At 35.0% G+C, this 23,881-nt stretch overlaps 1 protein-coding gene across 6 annotated transcripts in view; it reads left to right on the forward strand.

The window, feature by feature from the left end:
* pald1a (phosphatase domain containing paladin 1a) overlaps positions 1-23,881 on the forward strand; it is a 114,757-nt gene that overhangs the window by 56,493 nt on the left and 34,383 nt on the right. For all 6 annotated transcript variants that reach the window (XM_079801341.1, XM_079801338.1, XM_079801340.1 and 3 more), the window contains exons 14-18: positions 1,291-1,470; positions 3,721-3,918; positions 5,156-5,296; positions 6,520-6,591; positions 6,927-7,067. In XM_079801341.1, coding sequence (XP_079657467.1) covers positions 1,291-1,470; positions 3,721-3,918; positions 5,156-5,296; positions 6,520-6,591; positions 6,927-7,067 — 732 coding nt within the window. The remainder of the gene's footprint in view (positions 1-1,290; positions 1,471-3,720; positions 3,919-5,155; positions 5,297-6,519; positions 6,592-6,926; positions 7,068-23,881) is intronic.

A 23,881-nucleotide genomic window follows, 5' to 3' on the forward strand; every position in this document is an offset into this window, starting at 1 on the left:
CGAGCGTTTAAGAAGATAAAAGTGGATTCAGGCAATACGAAGTGAAGCTTCAGCTGAAGAATGGGGACATTTTGGGATCCTGACACTCAGTGTGTCTCAATATGTCTATGTGTAAACATTTTGTCACTGTTAAGTCAAATATCCAAATGTCCGTTTTATATATTATATTTACAGTCTCTGATTACGTTCTCCTCTAGTCGTCGTAGTTCTCAGTGTAATATAACATGTTGCGCTCTGTCTCAATGGCCTGAATCCACTTTTTTGTCCTTAAACGCTCGTTTTTTGGGTCAACAGCTTATAAAAACGTCTGTGTTTTTGCTTCTGGGTTTTGTTTAGCTTGTTTGCTGTACACCTTGTCACATATCAGCTTTTATACATTGTTCAGTTTTTTTGTTATAAGTCCGAAATGACAAAAAGGCCGCTTCACGCAATGCAAAGTCAATGGAGACGGTTTGATTGTTTCCCCCCCGGTGGGCGTGGCCTTCAGATTATGATCCGCAGTGGCGCAAAAAGTGGGTATGCGCTATATGCGGCGCAGCACCTTGGGGGCTCCAAAGCGATGGTATAAAAAAATATTTATTTTCGTATTTTCTATATGTAGCTGCTGTTGTGCGTTTGTAAATCATTTCTGTATTTCCTCAATATTATATAACATTTTAGAGGACTAACATGCTAGAGTAGGCGCCCTCATAAGATTCCATAATAGAATTTTGGATAATAATGGAATATCGCGAGTGGACGCGCCTGGCGGGGGTGCCGGCGATTTGACAGCAAAACGCGCGTCCTTGACGCGTGGTTTACCACAAAAACGCGCTTTCTTAATGTGCGCTTTGGGGTCAAGGAAAACGCGCGTTTCCGACGTTAAGAACACGCTCATATGGTAAATCACGCGTAGAGGACGCGCGCTATGAGTGGGACAAAACACATGTTACTAACGTGTAGGCTAAACAGGTAAACCAAACAGTCTCTATATAAGGCCTCATTTGCATATTCAAATTTAAATTTACATAACACTTGTAATATATTTTTTTCTTATGTTTATGCCAGTAATAAACTGGAGAAGTTTCACAGTAATATCCCTAAAAAAAATCCCTATTCACCTGTAGTGAAAACTCTTTGGTCATTTTTGAGTGAGATGCTAACGGTCTAATCAGATTCAATGATCTATGCTAAGCTATGCTAACAGTGCTCCCGCCAGACCCCGGAGATCGGCTGAATGGATTCCAGAACGGTCAAACTCAAACCTGTCTTCATAAACTCGTTCTCTTCTCCTCCATCTTGTTCCGGCAGGCGACTGGAGCCGTTCTGGCGTACCTGGCGGATGAGAAGAGGAAGCACTGCAGTGTGTTGTGGGTGAATTTGCAGGATGAGCTGGTTCTGGAGGCCAATGGTCAGATGTTCAGTCTGAGAGAGCCCACGCGTGTGGACCAGCACATATGTGTGCCCTCCTCGCAGCCGGAGGAGATCCAGGTCAGACTCTTTCAGCCGCTTATCGTCTCTCATGACTTCTAGCTCTTTAACTCATTAGACATGAAATATCCCCCAAGATTTTACGTTAATATTTCAGTAACTTTAATGTTTGACGGTTCTCTGTCGTCTGTTATTGGTCACACGTCATGCCAGTAAAGAGAAAAAATATTATGTAAGTATTAGGGATGCAACAATACAGTTAGTCCATGGTTCAATACACACCTCGGTTTTTACCCACGGTTTTCAGTTCGGTTCGGTTCTGATGGCTTGTCTCATCAGTTTTTGTTATTCTATTCTTAGGCGACAGGAACAGCAAGAGGTTAAAGAGAAAAAAGACTAATTTTTTATTGCAATACTCTTTCTTTATTTTACTTAAAAGAATTGAAAAACCTTACTTAAACTTAAAACTTTACTTAAAAAAACCCTTGTACACATTCCTAGTGTATTGGATAATATAAAATAAATATATATAAAGATTTACACTGGCAGCTCAGAGCTGTACACCAGCATTTAAGTATGAAATTGAATGAATAAATGTAAAAATAAAACACTACATAGACTTCACTATAAAATATACATTGATTCTTATTAAAGCTTCTGTATTAGTTTTTCAGTCAAGAGCAGCGAGTGATTTTCTCTTTGTCTTTTGTTGTTGTATTAACATTAAAGGGATAGTTCACTCAAAAATGAAAATTATGTCATCGAGAAATGAATACAGGTTTGAAACAACATTAGAGTGAGTAAATAATGAAATTTTAGAGGTGAACTGTCCCTTTAAGGACGGTGTGTCCACTGCGCTGCTGTCAATTAAAGACCTGCACACATCTAATATACAGACACACACGATTTTACTTTCACTTTAGACATAACCGACTGTGTTTATGCTAACCTTGTGTGTATTTGACAGTATTAGCGCAGTAAGACGACTACTTAGTCCAGTAATCTTGTGTTTGACAGGCGTTTAGTGCGCGCGATCTGAAAAGCGCATGTTAAAACCGCGCATGCGAATGAAACCGGCAAGGCTTTAAAACGCATGCAAATAATGAACTTTGGTGATTGTGAATAACTCTAGTGTTCTGTGAGTATAACTCTACCACTAACCTGTGATGTGAATGTATGTCGCGTTGTTCAGTATATTGGGATGGAGGCAAATTATAGAATTTGTAGAAAAATAATTAATTAAATGCGAAACCGAAAAAAACGCAATTCACAAGCGCGTATTGAACCGTGAATGCCGTACCGAACGGTTCAATATTATATTGAGAATTGTGGCATCCCTAGTAAGTATATATAATTGTTGTAATAAGTGTATATAATGTATATTTTAAAAGTATAATTAAGTATAAATAATTGTTGTTGTAATAATGATTGATTGATTTAACTCATTATACAATGAAGACTGTAAATTACAATTGTCTTTAAAATGAAAAACAATATTTGAGGATAATTATAATTAATAATGATAATAATGCTTTTAATATTCTCAAGCTTCTATTTTAGTGAAATATTGTTGAAATGCTGTACACATCTGCCTACAAAATATTGTAAATTACAGTTGTACTTTTTTTAAATATATATTTGATGATGATTATAAACATTTTATTTTACAATACATTACTAAAATGTATTCCTTAAATTCTTCACATTAAACATTTAAAATCTTCAAGCTTTTATTTTGGCGGACTATTGGTGAAATACTGTAAACATCTGTCACAAAATGTTGGAAATTACAACTGTACTTTTAAATAAAAAAGCATATTTGATGATAATTATAATAAAAATTTTTTACACTACGTTACAATTTGAATATTTATTTAAAAAAAATATTTTAAAATTCTTTTCATTTTAGTGAAATATTCTTGAAATGCTGTGAACATCTGCCCACAAAAATGTTGTAAATTAATTACAAATTGAATATTTGATGATGATTTATAATAATTTTATTTTACACTACAAGTTACAATATTAAATTGTACGCCTTAATTTTTTCACTTTAATATTTTAAATCCCCAGGCTTTTATTTTGGCGGACTGTTAATACAATGCTGTAAACAAAATTGTAGGAAATTATGAGCATGTGTAAAAAAATTCCCAAATGCTTGTTAAACCTCACAGCAATGCAGAGTTTCCTGTGAGAAGCTCCGAGCGATTATCCCACATCCACACTCATTTATTTGAATTCTCATCAGTTTGTGAACCCCTGTTTGGGACTGTGTGTGTGTGTGTGTGTGTGTGTGTGTGTGTGACGCAGAGACTGGAGACGGCTGTGAAGGAGGAGCTTGTGGGCTGTCAGAAATGGCTGGAGGTGACTCTGGAGCAGGAGAAGCAGATGAAGATGTTCAAGAGCTGTCTGACGCTGCAGGAGATCTTCAACCATCACAAGAGTTCCCAGCCGGCTCTGCAGTACAGACGCATCCCGCTCCCAGAATGCTCCGCTCCCACTGAAGAGGTCACACACACTTTATCTGGTCCTTTATAACACACTTCATCTGTTCCCTTCAGATGCGATGAGAGGACGAGAGAAGAGCTTCTGCTCCCTCTAGTGTTCATCACAGTCACTGTCATCTCATTAACATTTATTATTATTATTGATTCATTATTTTATTTATTTGATTATTTTAATGTTTTAATTTTGTATATAGTTTTTTTGTTTTAATATTTTTATTTAATATATATTAATTCTAATATATTATATTTTATTAACATATTTAATGTTTTGTTTTCATTTTGCTTAATATATTTATTTTATTTAAAATTTCCTTTTTCTTTTAATACATTTCACACAGAAATTTCATCAACATTTATTATTTATTAAATGTTTTATTCATTTTAATGTTTTAATTTTATATACATTTCTTTTAATTTTCTTTTCCATTTTTATTTAATATATATTAATTGTAATTTATTATATTTTATTAATATATTTAATGTTTTGTCTTCATTTTTTTATTTATTAATTAATTTATTTTATTTAAAAAAATAATTTTATTTAATTTTTTATTTAAATATTTATATTTTATTGTTTTATTGCATTTAGTAATTTCATTTTATTTAATATATTTTATATTAATTTATTTAGTTTAAAAGAAAATATTAAATAAAATGAACAACATATTAATACAAAACATTAAATATATGAATCAAATATAATACTTGAAAACAAATATTACAAATTATTAAAAGAGACATTTTTAAAAAAAAATAAAATATGTAACATTAAAAAAAAAAACATTAAAATAAAATTACATAAAATATATTAAATAAAATATAAACTAAACTAAAACAAATATTAGATTAAATAAAAATATATTATTTTAGTTAATATATATATTTTGAATTTTCTTTGATATTTTTATTTAATTTAATAAATTGTCTTTTATTGCTTTATTAAAAAACTTTTGGAACACAGAAAGATTTTGAAGAAACCTGAAAGACTGTCAAGCACAAAGGGACAAAACTATAATTCAAATCTTCTGACAGCAGTTAAAATGATAAAAACATGATAAGATGTATAAGGATATGAAATGAGTTAATGGGTCGTGTCAGGTTTTGACCTTTCAGACGAGATGAAGTCCTGATGGAGTGAACGCTGATTTCTCTGTCATACACTCATCCTGTGTGTGTGTGTGTGTGTGTGTGTGTGTGTGTGTGTGTGTGTGTGTGTGTGTGTGTGTGTGTGTGTTCAGGGCTTGGACAGGCTGCTGGAGGCGATGAAAGCGTGTCTGGCTGAAGACTCTCTCTCTGCGTTCGTCTTTAACTGCTCGAATGGGAAAGGCCGGACGACCACAGCTATGGTGATCGCCGCCCTCACGCTCTGGCACTTCAACGTACGTCTGCTTCACTTTAGGACATCACACTGTACAATATTCACTTCATACACTGAGATCATAAACTATGAGACGCCACTGAACACTAGAACATGAGTGTGTGAACAACCCCCTCTACTCAGTCATTTAGTCTTTAAAACTCGTCTTTGATCACCAACATTGCATATGTTTTTATTTTTTATTTTAATATTTTTATTTAATATGCATTTATTTTAATTTATTATATTTTATTAATATATTTAATGTTTTGTAAAAAAAAATTATGTTTAATATATTTTTATTTTATATTTCCTTTTATTAAATATTTTTTGTTTTCGTTTATATATATTTTTATTATGTTATTTAGTTTTATTTAATTTTAATGTTTTGTTTTAATTTTATTTAAAAATACGTATATTTTTAATTAATATATATTTATTTTAATTTATTATATTTTATTAATATATTTAATGTTTTGTTTACATTTATTTTGTTTAATATGTATATATTTTTTATTTAATTTAATATATTTTATTATTTTATTTAATTTTATTTGAATGTTTTTATTTATTATAATATTTTTATTTAAAATATATATATATATATATTTATTTTTGTTTATGTATTATATTTGATTAATATATTTAATGTTTTGTTTTTATTTTATATAATTTTTTAATTATTTTATTTAGTTTTATTTAATTTAATGTTAATGTTTTGTTTTAATTTTATTTAATATATTTAAATGTATTATATTTGATTAATATATATGTAATGTTTTTTTATTTTTTTTTGTTATATATATTTTTATTTAATATACATTTTATTTAGTCTTATTTAATTTAATTTGAATGTTTTTATTTAATTTGTGTGTGTATATATATATATATATATATATATATATATATATATATATATATATATATATATATATATATATTAATAATATATTATTATATTTTATTAGTATATTTAATGTTTTGTTTTAATTTATTTTATTTTATATATTTTTTATCTTATTTTGTTGTTTTGAATTTAATTTTAATATTTTGTTTTAATTTTATATATTTTATTTAGTTGTATTTTAATATTTTCAGATGAGCCCTGCCTCCACTCACTCACACACTCACTCACTCACTCACTCACACACACACACACCGGCTCAGATCCACTGACTCTACTTTACTGTAGTATATAATAATAATAATGAAGTGTGTTTTATGTATTTTCGGTTTGTCTGACAGGGTTTCCCAGAGTTCTGTGAGGATGAAATCGTGAGCGTTCCTGATGCCAAATACACGAAGGGCGAGTTTGAGGTGATGCACTTCTGCGCTTGTTCTAACATGCATTTATTTCATTTTAATATTTAATAGTTTGATGGATGAGGGGTACTACCTATGACCAATGGTGAAAACATAAAAAAAAATTTTTTATAAACAAGACATGCAGTTTACACCACACACAAGTTCCTGTTTTGTAAAATTTTTAATAGAGTGTGTGAAAGTAATCCAAGTATTGGTGGTGTTTGTAGTTCCTCAGGCGGTTTTCATGATCTGTGATCGTCAGGCAGATCTTTAGCTCTGTGCAGTTTTGGGAGCGCCAGTTGTTTTGTGTTATATTAATAATAAGAAGCTGTGTGTGTGTGTGTTAGGTGGTGATGAAGTTGGTCCGGCTGCTTCCTGACGGGCACAGGATGAAGCGGGAGGTGGACATGGCTCTGGACTCCGTCAGCGAGACGATGACGCCGCTGCACTACCACCTGCGGGAGATCATCATCTGCACCTACAGACAGGTAGAGGGCGCTACAGCGTCTCACAACTCAAACAACACGCTCTCGTCTGATTGGCTGGTTCAGTGTTTACCGGCCGTTGCTTTGATGAACATTAATGACATCATCATCAGTGCTACTGTCACTTTAAGAACAGCCGCGGATCTCACGCGCTGTCCCGCGCATCTCATTTCCTCACAACTCTTTAAGTTCATTTAAGACGTTATTTAACTAATTTAAGATCCTAATATGAGAATACTCAAAATCCTCTGTGTTGTTGTTATTGTTTGTTCAAGAGCAAAAGAGAACTCGATGTGAGCAGGAAACTGACGCGAGTCTATCTGTGCGTTGAGTGTGTGTGTGTGTGTGTGTGTGTGTGTGTGTCCCTTGATTAGCTGACATGAGACGCATCCACACAGACAGGACACTGACACACACACACACACACACACACACACACACACACACACACACACACACACACACACACACACACACACACACACACACACACACACACACACACACACACACACACACAGGACATTGGCATACAGCGCGTTCTCTTGTGTCTTGTCACGCTTGGAAGCATTTACATGAATAGGAGCGTGATGATCATGTAACGCTAAGCAAAAATGGATATAAAAACGGACGCTGCGTTATTTGCGTTAAATATTTTAATTGCGTTAAGCTGAAAAAATTAATCGCCTGCGTTAACGCGTTAATTTGCCCAGCCCTAATAAAAACACTTAGTTCTTTCAAAAATATGTGCTCATTAATGTATATTTACTTCTTTCAAGTAATAAAGTATTCTCGTAAGTTTATAATATGCCATTGTAAATACATACGGGTGAGGGTTTGAATGCGGGTCGTCATGTTGCTCCTCCATCTTGAAAGTACATTAGCCAAAGAGGGACATACCCGTAAATTCAAGCTTCGCCTTTGGCGTTTTAACACTCGATGGCACCGTGTCCAATGTGGACGAGGTCGAACTGAAGCCATGTTAATCTTGGACTAAATCGGCCACCGTAGGAGTTAAAACGAAATCGGAATTGAGAGGAAGAGAAACTAAATTTCACTGGATGGTCATATACAAGTTCACCACTAGATGGGGGAAAATATCTCACAGTGTAGCTTTAAAGATTTTTTTGTTTATTTATTATAGTTTTATTTTAAATTTAAATAGAATGTAACAAAATATTTAATTTAACTTTGTTTTAAATATATGCTCAAATTGTTTCCTATTATTTATTTGAGATAATATAAATCAACTAAAATCTTCTAAAATTATTGTATTTTATTCTAAATATGTTCTAAATTGTATTTTAGTTTTTATTATGGTTGTATTTAATTTTGAATAAAATAAAACACTATTTTATTCTAAATTTACTCTACAATTTTAATTGTATTTTTGTTGGGGTTTTTTTCTACTATTTATTATAGTTTATTATTTTACTCTAAATGTTCTAACTTGTATTTATTTTTATTTATTATGGTTTTATTTTGAATGAAATATAACACAATACTTTATTTTATTCTAATTATACTTTATTATTGTACTCTAAATATGTGTTCTAACTTGTATTTTATTTTCTTATTAATTTATTATAAAACAAAATACTTTATTCTAAATATACTCTTTATTTTATTTTTATTTTTTTATTTTCTACTATTTTATTATATTTTTTTTATTTTAGTCTAAATATATGTTCTAAACTTGTATTTTATTAAAATTTGTATTCCTTTATTATAAAACAAAATACTCTCTTTTATTCTAAATACACTCTTTTTAATTAAATGTTTTGTTTTATTTTCTATTTATTATAGTTTTTTATTTTATTCTAAATATATTTTCTAAATTGTATATTATTTTACATTTTTTTAATTTATTATGGTACTTAAAATACTTTATTTTATTCTAAATATACTCAAAATAAAAAACTATAATAAATAGAAAATAAAACAAAACATTTAATTAAAAAGAGTGTATTTAGAATAAAAGAGAGTATTTTGTTTTTATTTCATATTTGTTTCTTTTATTTTCTACTATTTATTATTATTATTATTTTATTCTAAAATATATTCTCTAAATTTTATTTTTATTATGGTTTTATTATGGTTTTTTATCACGTGCGTGCGTGCGTGCGTGCGTGCGTGCGTGCGTGCGTGCGTGTGTGTCCTGTAGAGGGCAGCACGTCTCTAACATCAGTGGATTTAGATAATCAACTTCAGTCTGTGTGTGTGTGTGTGTGTGTGTTGGTGTGTGAGTGTGAGTGTGAGTGTGTGTGTGTGTGTGTGTGTGTGTGTGTGGTGTCTGAGTGTCCTGTAGAGGGCAGCACGTCTCTAACATCAGTGGATTTAGATAATCAACTTCAGTGTGTGTGTGTGTGTGTGTGTGTGTGTGTGTGTGTGTGTCAAGAGTCTGGGAAACCCCTGTAACGCTGCTTTGAGGAGTTTAATCCCAACTCTTCCCGTGCCTGACGGCTGTGACAGGGCTGGTGTGTGTGTGTGTGTGTGTGTGTGTGTGATTGTGTTTGTGCGTCCGCTCTTATGTAAAGCTCAGAGGGGCGACTGTAATCAATGGCGGGTTGTGCAGCGAGAGCTCCTCCAGCACGTCTCTCAATGGCTCACATTGTCCCGAGCTCTTTTTTCCCTTCCCTTCTCCGCTCGCTCATTACAGCTGGGCTTCCTAAAGCGGCCCTCGTCCCGTCAGGATCTGTTTTTCCCCACTTCTCTCCCGAACACTAATCCCTCTCTTCTCCACTCATTCTTTGCTCCTGGTTTAGATAACAGAGTCACTGACGGAGAGAGATTTGTGCCATTAACACACACTCAACACATTTCAGCTTGAGTTTAAGATGTAATATATGAACTAATAAACGTCAGCTGTAATAGTAATAATAAACTGAACAGCCGTCTATATTTATTATCAATAAATCCTGATTCTAAGCAATTTGAGTACATCATTTTGAAAATATGATTTTAAATACATGCAAGTAGTTAATAATAAACTATGGCAATATCGGTGTAATATAAATGGAAGAATTTAATTTAATTCAATGCATATGCATCTGTTTTTCACCCTAGAAATATTTCATCTTTTCATTTTTCCTTGACCTTTTCCTTTTATTTTTTCCATATTTCTCTTGAATTGAATTACAATGTGAAAGAAAACATCTGTCGCTTCTTCCACTGTTCTTTATTTGTTTATTTACTATAGTTTTATTCTTTTAATTAAATAAAAACAAAATATTTTATTTTATTTTAAATACTACTCTTTTTTAATTATAATTTTTTCCTATTTATTATAGTTGTATTTTTATTTTAAATAAAACAAAACAAAATATTTTAAAAATATATTATTAATATAAAATATTTTATTTTAAAGATATGCTATTCCAAATAAAACAAAACAAAGTACTTTATTTTATTCTAAATATACTCTTTTTTTAATTTAATTTATTTTTTCTATTTTATTCTAAATATATATTCTAGATTGTATTCTATTTTAATTTGTTTTAATTTGTTTTTTTATTTTGACAAAACTTAATAAAATATTTTGAAATATATTATTTATTAAATATATCAAATAAATGCTCTTTTAATTCATTTTTTCTATTATTTATTATTATTTATTTATTTGAGATCATATAAATCACCTAAAAACTCTGATACAATTATTTTATTCTTAATATTTTGTTATTATTATTTATTTATTTGTTTATTATTGAATAAAATATTAAATTGTTCTAAATTGTATTTAATTTGTGTTTAATTTTAATTTTTTTATTGATTTATTATGGTTTTATTTTATTTAGAATAAATAAAACAAAATACTTTCTTTTATTCTAGATATACTCCTAAACGTTTTATTTTATTTGTTTTAATTTGTATAGTTTTTTTATTCTAAATGCAAGTTCCAATTGTAATTTAATTATATTTCATTTAGGATAAAATGCATATGTATATTTATTTTTTATTGAAGCAGTAAAGCATCATCATAAAGTGCTAATCACACATGTTCCTCCTTCAGTAATGTTTAATATCAAGTTATTATTAGAACTATTACATTTGCGTTTGATTTATGCATGCATGAAGTTTATTAGTTCATTGCAACTTTAACGTCATGAGTCGGCACATTTTATCAGGACTTGTTTTAGAAGAAAAACTTTTATTTATGAGTTTTAATGAGCTCAAATGTTTATGATCTGTATCTGTCATGCAGTAGCATTTGAATCTAATACGGCAATAAACAAAACATTTCAGCTTTCTCAGAACCCGCCCCTAAATGGCATGAAAGCCTGTGATTGGTCGCTTTATATGTCAGTGTGTGAGGTGATTCTCAGTTTATCTAGTGCTAGAGCTGTTGAGCGTCACCGCTTTCAATGTTTTTGATAAGTCAACCGTTGATCGTCTGAGAAGAAACGTCCATCCAACATCCCACAATGCACTTCATTCGCTCTTTATGTCAATCATTTTTGGTCAAAAAAGGTTAACGTCTACATTTGAAAAAAAGTAAAACTGTTGCGAGTTTTTGCACGCATATAAATTTCACATACATTCTTAAAACAAATAAAAAAGTGGTTCTTTGTCTCGTAATCATAGGGAAGCACTTTAAGTGCTGTATAGCGCCACATCTTCACATCTGATGCTTCAGTGGTTCTTCGGGGTGGTTATAGCACCACTGCCGTACAAAGAACCTTTTATGCCCATTTCAAGTTTTTTTACTAACCAAAGAATCACTGTTGGTGCTGTTTAGCACCATTTTTGATGAAGAAATAAAATGTAAAATGGCACCTCTTATGGGTTCTACATAGCAGCATTTGACAAAGATGCTGTCGAGCACCTTTAAAAAAGATGGCGCTCTACAGCACTGAAAGTGCTTCCCCTATGACTACGAGCCACTTTTAGTGCCATATAGACCCAATTGTTTTTAGAGTGTATGGAATTAAGTAAAAAATGACTTGAGTATTAGAAGTAGGTTTGGGAATCGTGAGAAATTTTCCGGTTCTGGTTCTGGTTCCGCCTAACGATTCCGGTTCCGATTCCGGTTCCATTAAAATTATTAAACAAAAAGTGGTAAAGGAAAAAGACACAATACGCAACTCAAACAATCCTTTTTGTGTTTATTACTTGCTCTCAAATTAATTTACAGGTTGGCAATGTCAAAAAAAGTCCTGTATTGAACAAATATTACAGTATTAATTAAGCCATTCTTGCATTAAAATTCAATATGTTCAAATGAACACGTCTGAAATTGTCTTAATACATTTTCTGTCTCTGAATAAAACCAAGTTATAAAATATATTTATTAGTTATATTTATTAATTAGTTGTATATTAATTTAATAGTAATTCAGTTATTCAGCGAACTTGTAAATAATAAATGGAAATTCAGCTCTCTCTCTCTCTCTCTCTCTCTCTCTCTCTCTTTGATTCCGTTGATTCCGTGCTGTTGCAAATGTTGTGTCAAATTGCTAGTGCAGCCTCCTTTGCATGTTATTAACTTTTCACATGTTACATTTTGCTTCATCGTCATTCATTCTTTGGAAATTAATCCTGTGACTTTCTCTTCACCATGCGAAAATATCTGATGCAAAACCGTGAATGTGTTAAGAGCGAGGGCTTTCAGTGCTGAACTGCGTTCATTGGTTGCACTCCTGGAAGCATCAGGCAACATAATTAATATTCATGATGAGGTGAGCTGTCACTCGCTATTAAAGGATACGCTCCCAGCGCTTCGTACACACATTGCACCAGAACCGCTCTCGGAACCGAAACTTAGGAACTTTGCGCGGTTCTGGTATTTTTGTACAATCAGTATCGGTTCTGCATAAGAACCAGTTCTCGGTTCCCAACCCTAATTATAAATAGGGCTGTAATCTCCCAGTCAATTAGTCGATACGTTCTGGCTCGACCAAAATTCAGATTTTTGGCTGCGTTCATTTGATCAGGTGGAAAGCACTAACTGCTAATGGGGGTGTTTTCAGAGCAGCCCTGTTTCACAGGTAACAGTCTGTCTTCAGGACACCCCCGTTGTTTTCCCTTATTTTGGATTAGCCCAACCCACTGGAGAAGAGAGACAGATTGAAGTAGGCTATTTTGCTGTTATATTATTTATTTAATTGTGAGCGTTTTCCTAGTCAGAATGTCAACAAAGACATCAGCAGTGTGCCAGTATCAAATTTTCATGTAGCGATTAATTGCTGAAGCTTTTATCGCGGTATACGGTTTTATCACGATATTGAAATTTGTTGCAAAAAAAAGTGTTGTCATACTATAACAGGTTTAATAACTTTCTTAAACAAAAAGAACCAAACATTTAAATGCAATAAAGCAATACACAAAAATGTATAAAGTAAACAAATATTTAAAGGTCCCGTTTTTCGTGTTTTTTTGAAGCTTTGATTGTGTTTACAGTGTGCAATATAACATGTGTTCATGTTTCGCGTGTAAAAAAAACAGTATTTTTCACACAATTTACTGATCTGTATACCGCTGTTTTCACTGTCCTCAAAACGGCTTGAAAGATTTCCCTGTTCTATGAAGTCCCTCCTTCAGAAATACGTAATGAGTTCTGATTGTGCCAGCGGTTCCCGTGTTGTGATTGGACAGCAGCTTGGCGCACGCAGAGCGCACGTTACCGGAAAGGTCGCGCCTCTCACCATAACGGGGATGAACGCGCTCAATGATCTCTAAGTACAGCGTCTCTGGGAAAGCCAAACAAAGGTGACTTGACTCTGGGATGAAAATAACAGCGTCTCGACGACATGGCGATAAACAAACTATACAAACGCAACCGAACGCAACACTTCCTCTTCTCCACGCGGGAGCAACAAGACCACGGCCCCTTTTTCGCGCGTTCTTGTGGGCGGAGGTTAGTCGACAAACTGCTCTACTGACGTAATTAAAGCAGGAAATACCAGGATGTAGTCCTAACCGGCCGTTCGCTGTAGGCTTTGAAAGGGAACTTCTGTTAAATAAAATATCTCGCTTGGCATTGAACTTTGAGCTTTATAATTTTACAGGTATTATAAATGCTCTAACAGCAACATTACACACTAACTAAAGTTTGAAAAATGGGATCACGAAGAACAGGACCTTTATTAAAGTGCTAAAGAATTATAAAGAACAATAGGTAACACTTACAATAAGGTCTCACTAGTTAATGCATTGACATCAACAAAGAGCGAATAGTTACATTTTTATTGTAAAGTGTGTGACTGAACAACAGTCAGAACATATTCAAACAATATCTAGGGCATGTCATTTAGTCCAGATTAAAATATAAAATGTTTAAGTTTGAAAATGAACAGCTTTAAGTATTAAGTATTTGGTTGTGTGATGAGCATCGTAGCGAATACAGAAAACGGTTTAGTTTGCGAGGGTTACGTCTGCATTTCTGCTGTTGTGTCAGCGCCCTCTGCTGTCAGAGAGTGGATGTGCGTCTCCTTCACTCGTTCCGCCATGCGCTCATGCAGAGTCTGTTTACATCACTGCGAGTTCCTCTTTGACGCATTGTTCATTTTAAACGCTTGATGGGTAAAGTATCGTTAAAATGCATTCTAAAAATCGGAATAATTCGTAATAAATTGATAACAATAAAGTGCCCACGATAACAATATTGTGCATGTTCATTATTGCGGTATATCGCATTACCGTTTACCGGCACATGTCTATGTGGCAGCATTTAAAAAAAATAGAAAATGGGAAAAAAGTCGAATGCAAATTTTGCAAGCAACTGTTTGCATATCACAGCTCGACGACAAAATGTCATATCACCTAAAGACGGTCAGCTAACTGTTCCCCCTCCCTTTTATTATTGTGCAAACTGCTAATTTATTTCTAGTATTATTTATTGGATTTGGGCACTTTATTTTATTTATTATTTGGAGCCGAATGCGAATGCCCACTGTTTGTATTCGTTTTGAGCCTATGCTTTATTTTTCAGTTATGCACTTTATTTAGTTTCTGCTCTTGATCTGGCTTGTTTAATAAATATTAGGGCTGTCAAAAGATTAATCGCGATTAATCGCATCCAAAATAAAAGTTTGTGTTTACATAATATATGTGTGTGTACTCTGTTAATTATTATTTATATATAAATACACACACATTCATGTATATATTTAAGGAATATTTGCATGTATATACTGTATATACATTTATATAATATATATAAATATAAATGTTTTATATATAAAAATATTTTTTTCTTAAATATATTCATGCTTGTGTGTGTTTTTATATATAAATAATAATTAACAGAGTACACACACATATATTATGTAAACACAAACATTTATTTTGGATGCGATTAATCGCGATTAATCTTTTGACAGCCCTAATAAATATTCCTTTTTTATTAAAGTGGACGTGCCTTTTGTGTTTAAGAGTAAAAGCTTTAAGTTAATAGTCTATTCATGTCTCAGCCGTGAAGCTGAGCTGATGTTCGAGCTGCACAGAGCGGCTGAAATCATAGTGTCTGTCAGTTACTATAATACATAAGACACAAACAATTGTCTAAATTATGTTGCATATTCCTCAAAAGTTCTTGTGAGGATATCACTAGTTGACAACATACTATATTGTGGGAATCATAGGCTATGATATTGCGCTGGTGCACGTGATGCAACTCGTGTCTCAGACTCATTTCAGTGCAAAATAATCAGCTCAAAAACAATGATTTAATATTCTGCCAATAGCCTACTCGTTTTTTATAATTAATTTAGGCAGACAACAAGCCCACCAAGTACTGCGCACAGTGCACAGATAATTCATTTAACGTTTTTTTTCCTAACGTCTTTTTAAGTCGAAAATTTCAGGACTTCAGTCGACCAAGATTTTCTTTGGTTGATTACAGCCCTAATAATAAGTAACTTTAACTTTTAATATAACAGTGAATTAAGCATTCCTTTAAAGTGTTTGCGTTAAAGCTACACTATATATGTTTTCGTCGCTAACCTCTTCAAAACAACTAAGGCGTAGATTGATGATGCAGTGAATGAGTGAGGAATCATGGGACTTGTCATCATACCGATGGATCTGCTAATGAATGAGGCCTGTGGTCTGAAGCAGGACGTGATTACTAATAAGAGACACATATCAGCGCCACACACACACGAGTCCCGGCGGATATAAAGACATGATTTAATTCCACCGAACGACCGGCGAGTGCTGAGTTACTCATACAGGTCAGATTATCTGACCAATTACACCTGAGAGGAAACTCAATGCTGTTTCACTCGGCCTCTTTTTTGACTGTGAATTTTGATTTAGTTTTAGTCATAGTCTTTTGACTAAAATGCCATTTAGTTTTAGTCATATTTTAGTCGCCTGAATTGTTTTTAGTTTTAGTCTAGTTTTAGTCGACTAAAATCTAATGAGTTTAGTTAAATTGTAATACATTAAGCATTTAATCATTACATAACCGACTGTCACTTGAAATGACTTTTTGACATCATTTTGTTTTTGACATAAAAAATACACAAAAGAGCTCAATTCACTTTTTTGTCTGTTTTTTTAAAAACATCTATATAGTTTTTATAACTTTGTATTACTGTTTTAGTTAGTAGGCCATATCAGGTTAAGCTAAAGCTTCAAATAAGTTTGTTTTGTACTTTTTATTTTATTTCAGTTAACATTTATTTAATTTCAAGTAATTAAGTTTTTAAAAATGGTTTTAGTGAACTATTATAACCCTGATACTTTATTGAATATGTGTCAAATACTGGTCTTTCCTCCTGACTATGAATTAAATGGGAATTAAATTAAATACAGTTTATTGTGTAACCAAATACGAATATATAATGCGTGACTTTTAATGATAAACAAGCTGGAAATACACAGGGACTCTTATTTTGAAATGTCTGCGCCTCTGTTGCAGTTGCAGGAGCTCATTCAAGTTCAGGAGATAAAATATGCATTATTACAACTGTCTAAAACATATTACTCTATAAACATCGTTAAGTAAACATTGTCATTATTCATCAGCATTAGTTCATAACACTGGTCTGGCATAAATGTGTGTTATTGATTGAGCCGCTCTGGAGCTGGATTGTGTGTGTGTGTGAGCCTGTAGATCGTGTGTTTTCCAGAGGTTAGATCAGTTCAGATCAAATGTGTTCATCTGTGACAGGACATCAGTTCTGACCCCATCTCTGCCCTAATCGTCTCTCCCTAACATTCTCCTCTCGCTTTTATTTGTTCAAAAATGACTGAAATATGATTTTCGTCATAGTTTTTGTCATCCAACACTAGTTTTTATTTAGTTATCGTCTCGTTTTTGTCAGTGAAAAAAGGTTGTTGACGAAAATTATGACAAATTATTCGTCAACGAAATTAACACTGGTCTGCACGATCTGAACTTAAAATGTTATTCTGTGTGTGTGTGAGTGTGTGTGAGACTAGCATTAGCTACATCACACTGAGGATCTCCTCATATTTCATGGAGTTGAGCATCATAGCATTGATTTGTTTTATGTTGATTGGCTGTCCTGTCTGATAAAGCACATGTGCTCTGGCAAGTCCAGGTTTGTTGTGAAGCCTCGCCATCGTCGAAACTGGTCCTCTCGAGTTCTCATTTTGTTCCAGAGTCTGTTTGCCATGGTCCGGGATGTTTGAGCGAAACTACACCAGCGCTAGACGTTACGTCTGTTTCTACGCCGCTAAAAGCGCAAACCGAGGGGAACGCGGATATGATGTCATCGACAGGTGTCTCGCTTCATTGGTTAAAATCGCAGTTTTCTCACCATTTACAAATAGTTGGAAACATTTGGGATATTGTAAGGACTCGACTGAGCAAAATATAGAACACTGGCCTAGTGGATATTCTACTGCAAAATCTTACATATTGCACCTTAAAGTACAACATCTAAGTCAATAATACAGTAGATATCATGTAGACACACAACCAGACCTCAATATTTGGTACACAATAACGATAGCATTCGTTGGATCACTTTTGAGTATGAATGAACTCCAGATGTCACAAAACACCAAACTACTAAACCCATGATAAAACCGTGTAAATGCAGATGGAAAACCTTATTAATCATTCATGCCCCAGTGCATGATGGGAACACCAGAATCAGAACTTTTACAACGTTGATATTTTACACTTTATTTTTCTGAGCTTCAATTGAGTATTGCTAAAGAATGCACGTGCCTGAACTCACTCATTCAGGTAGAGATTGCGTTTTCTCCGTAGTTTTCCCTTCACCGCTGAATGGTTTTTATCAGTGTGTTTTGTTCTGTGTATATGGGCCGATTCTGGTTTCAGGTTCCTGTCCAACACCGGAGCCAAATCATATAGTGAGGCGAAGCCGGAAAAACCCGGCAGCCAATGAAATATTCCAGTAAAAAGTGAAGGAAATGTAAATCAGCGCCTAAAGAAAGGCCCTCATGGTTTGGACGGCGGTGTGGAAAAATATTTGCAGAAAGAAGAGAATGTTGAGAGCGGCTTTTGAGAGGAAAGGTAGTCGACGTCACCGAGAGACGGATGGAGGGAGGGATGGAGGGATGGAGGGAGGGATGGAGCGGATCCAGACGGGAGGAATTTGGGGGAGACCACCGCACAAAAAGATCCTGACGGAAAACGTGTGCGTGTGGAGGAGGGATGAGCGACGGCAGCCAAAATCAGTGGACTAGAACAATTAGAACCATCCGTCTAAACCAGCGGTTCTCAAACTGGGAGTGACAGGGGGTCCGTGGAAAAGGCTAGAGAAAAACCATGAAAAAATGTAAATAAATAAATAAGATTCAAATTAATAGATGAGTGATTTAATGTTAAATTAACATACAAAACATGCACAAAAATAAATAGTATATAAATACATTTGATTAATTTCTTATTTATAAATTTGCTTAAGTGTAGAGAAAAGTAAGTATAAAATTAAGTAAATAAATGAGATTAAAATAAATGAATAAATAAATGATTGAATGGTAAATTAACATGTGATATAAATTTAAAAAGTAAATAAATAAATAAATGAGATTAAGTTAAATATGTGGAAAAGCCAGTAAAAATGTGAATATAATAATAATAATAATAATAATAAATATAGCTGCAAGCAGCCATTAACGGGGCCAAGCGCAACAGAAGCAAATAAGGAAGATAGCAGCAGACCAACTGAAAAAATGAGTGAAGACATTTGAAGCAAAAACGTTAAAACACCACATTAAACCATTGATTTTCAGGCGCTGGTTTCGTCTCGATTGGACTAGCGGTTTCGAAGATATCAGCTAATGTTTTTTAAGCGCTAAATTACCGCGCTGCACAAACCATACGCCGAAACCTGGCAAATCTGGTATTGTTGGACTCGGCAAGGATTCAGGAGACTAAAAAAGTTACTCCCACGAAAATAAGTCAACCCCACCTAAAGTTAAAAGTGTTTGAAAAAGAATTCTCCACTAGGTGGCGCTATTTAAAAACTTCTCAGGCTCATTCAGGGTATCGTGGTGATGACCCATACCAAGTTTCGTAACAATCCGTTCATGCGTTCATAAAATACAGCATTTTAGCACATAATTCAAAATGGCCGATATGGTAAAATTGGATATCAGTCGACTCGGCATGACGTCCCAAATCTAACGAGACCACTTATGATTTTTGGACAAACGGTTCAGCAAAAATAGCCATTTTTCGTATCTCCAGACCAGTAGGTGGCGCTGCGCCGAAACGCTGCATGTTCCCTCAGGACGTGCTTGTGCTGAATACGATAAAGCGTTGCGGAGATACAGCCTTACGTCTGTTTTTGCAAGCGCTACGTAAAGTTTGTTTGCGCGTTTATCAGAAACAATTCGACGAATCAACTTGAATTACATAACTTTTTGCCAGCACTGGCTGAAGATGATCTGTTTCAATTTTCGCGCAAATTGGACGAACCTTCTAGGACGAGTTCGCAAAAGTAGGTTTTTGGGAAAATTCAGAATGGCGGGAACTGTATAATGACGGAAATGACGTCATAGGGTGCAATCGAATTGCCATGAGCTCAGAAATTAGAGGAAAAAAGAATTTCGTTTCTAGCCCTCAAGGTTCAAAAGTTATTAGCATAAACACAAGTGCAAATTTAGACAGGTGGTGGCGCTAGAGCGATTGAGATAGAGACACCAAAATTGCTATGGTGACAGATCAGACCGTCCTCTACTGGTGTGCCAAATTTCACAACTTTTTACCATACGGTTCTATGGGCTGCCATAGACTCCCATGGCGGAAGAAGAAAATACGGGAACGGTTTCAATAGGTGCCTTCACACCTAATAATAATTACACAATTATTAAATAAATGTGCAAACTTTTAGAGAAAAAAACTCTGTGTGTGAAAAAAACTTTTCTCTAAAAGTTTGCATATTAATTTAATCATTGTTATTTTTAACAAATTTGTTAAAAATTAATTTGATTAAGATCAATAAGTGATTAAATGGTAAATTAACATAGTAAGATGTAAAACAATTTAATTAATGATTAATATAAATGAATAAAAATTGGATTTAAATAAATAAATGATGTAATTAACAGTGCATTCTTATAGTGAGTAGAGAAGATGTATAATAAAGGAACTTAAAAGAAACTAATGTTTGATATTTAGTTGTATTAATCAGGTGTTTATAAAAGACAGATGTCTTTTAAATTTCAGGACGGGGTCGCTCACACGAGGATGTTCATATTTGGGGGTCCGTAGGATCTAAAAGTTTGAAAAGCCCTGGTGTAAACACACACACACGCCCAGAGAGAACCTCATATCGTCACAGGAAACTGAAGACATTCAGGCCTTCATCTACACACAGTTCAATATCCTTTACCAGCTGTGAAACTCTCTCTGCAAACACAGGCACTAATGACACCCAGTGGAAATCACTCAATACACACGCCTTGAAAACGCTGGAGATGAGCGCGCGGTGTGCACACGCCTTCACTAACAGAAAGTTAACATGTTCATAAAGACAGGTAAACAGTCAGTAATTAAATAAAAACAAATAATCAAATTACAAGCAAAAACACGAATAAATACAATATAAGAAAGATACATAAACAGTGTTTTTACAGAAATGTAACTCCTCCTCCCTCACACTCCCCTCGCGAGTCAAAATGACCCGAAGCCCCTACATTTATACTTTTAAAAATATCTTATTTACTTTTAAATTACTTATAAATAATCATTTAAGCACATTCTTTCAAAATAACTTACAATTTCAGGCATAACTCTTTTAATTCAGCTCAGAATATGTGACATAAAGTGTCTCTGCCGACCTCTTGTGGAGAAATATTAATATATGATATTTCTTGACTCTTGATGTCCTTATAGCTCTATATGGAGCGGATGAGTGGTTCCGCTGGGTCCTAAAGTCAGTTCTCTTCTGTATGCATTCAGATGTAGACATTATAAAATACATTTTTGGTAAAGTTTTAGCATTTTTCGGTTTTTCTGTGTGTACTGAAGCGTTCTGCACATTTCATTCATTCGTAATGGGGTCAAATTGACTTGTGAGGGACTGATTTGTTACCTTTTTAAAAATTTCAACCACAAAACTAATCGCCCACAGCCCACACACACACACACACACACACGAGTACCTTACCACACACACACACACACACGAGTACCTTACCACACACACACACACACACACGAGTACCTTACCACACACACACACACACACGCAAGTACCTTACCGCCTGCACAAACACACAAGTACCTTACCGCCTGCGCACGCGCACACACAAGTACCTTACCGCCTGCGCACGCGCGCGCACACACACACACACACACACACACGCAAGTACCTTACCACACACACACACACACCTACGCAAGTACTTTGCCGCCCGTACACACACACACACACACACACATGCACGCAAGTACCTTACCGCCCACACACACACGCAAGTACCTTACCGCCCGCACACACACACACACACACCTACGCAAGTACTTTACTGCCCGTACACACACACACACACACACACACACACATGCACGCAAGTACCTTACCGCCCACACACACACACACGCAAGTACCTTACCACACACTCACACACTCACACTCACACTCACTCACACACACACACACACACACAGGAGAGTACCTTACCACACACACACACACTCACACTCACACTCACTCACACTCACACACACACACACACACACACACACACACACACACACACACACACACACACACACACACACACACACACACACACACACACACACACACACACACACACACACACACAGGAGAGTACCTTACCACCCACGCACACACTCAAATGTAGTCCCGCGCCGCACTCTGTGTTGGGTCCTGTGGGACTGCAGGTCTCCAGTTGTTGTCGAATCATTCTCCGTCTGTGTTCATATGTCATGCCAGTTTGAGTTCTGGACTGAGGTTGAATGGCATGAACAGCACAGAAACAAAGCACTGTGGGAGAGAGAGAGAGAGAGAGAGTAAAGTCAACACTTCTCCTCTCAGACGCTGCTAATATTTACTCTGGCTGTGTTTCTGCTCGGCCCTGAGCGACGTGAGCAGGTGCAGACGAGCGTCAGGTGGGTCTTCCCACAAAGAGGAACTCGAAATGGCAATAGTTTGATTTACATCTTTAAAAGTTAAAGGGTCATAACAAACACACACACACACACACACATGTTTGTTTTTGTGAAATGTGAGGACATTCCATAGGCGTAATGGTTTTTATACTGTACAAACCGTATTTTCTATCCCCTTACACTGCCCCTGCCCCTAAACCTACCCATCACACACACACACACACACACACACACACACACACACACACACACACACACACACACACACACACACACACACACACACACACACACTGCCCCTGCCCCTAAACCTAACCCTCACAGGAGACTGTGCAGTTCACTTTCTGTAAAAAAAAACTTGTTCTGTGTGATTTATAAGCATTTTGAAAAGTGAGGACATGGGGAACGTCCTCATATTTCACCCTCTTTTTGTAATACCTGTGTCATACCCATGTCATTATACACATTTGTGTCCTGATATTTCACGAAAACATGCCCACACACACACACACAGTCTGGTGTTAATCTTGAGTATCTGTAGTCGTGTTGATCCTTCATATCTCCCAAGAGTCTTTAGTTTATCATATTTATAAAAGACAGATGCACTGCACCGATTCTTTCTGAACACAGCCGAGCTCGTGGAGGAGTGCAGTGGGCGGAGCTAAAGAGACACACACACACACACACACACACACACACATCATGGCATTATCACTGGATAGCTCTCAATTCACTATACGTTGGTGTTGTTCACATTATATGCACTTACGCGCTGATTGCCAACAAAACACACACATTTGATGCAGTTTCACTCACGCCTGCGGTTTCCACTCATGACCGGGAACAAACACACAAACACACACACACCGCTTGCGGTTTCCACTCATGACCGGAACAAACACACACACACACACACACTCACCGCCTGCGGTTTCCACTCATGACCGGGAACACACACACACACACTCGCAGAACTCCGGAAACACAAACTGCATCCACTGTTCCCTTAATGCTGGGTTATTTGTGAAGCTGAACAAAGTGATCTTTCCCTCACACACACACACACACACACACACACTTCTTTAGTGACATTGTTGATCTCGTGTCTAAAAACACAACGGCAGCGCCACCGATGACTCCCGTAACCTGAACGAAGCTCGATGATGGACGCGCTCTTGCTCTCGTTTTGGGTGGTGTGTGTGTGTGTATCTGTGTGTGTTTCCGGGAGAAGTGCCCATATAAGGAATTCCCCCCTTTATGATGTCACACAGGGCCATACTCTAAAAAAC

This window comes from Gobio gobio (assembly GCF_949357685.1).
Source record: "Gobio gobio genome assembly, chromosome: 20".
Classification (NCBI taxonomy): domain Eukaryota; kingdom Metazoa; phylum Chordata; class Actinopteri; order Cypriniformes; family Gobionidae; genus Gobio; species Gobio gobio.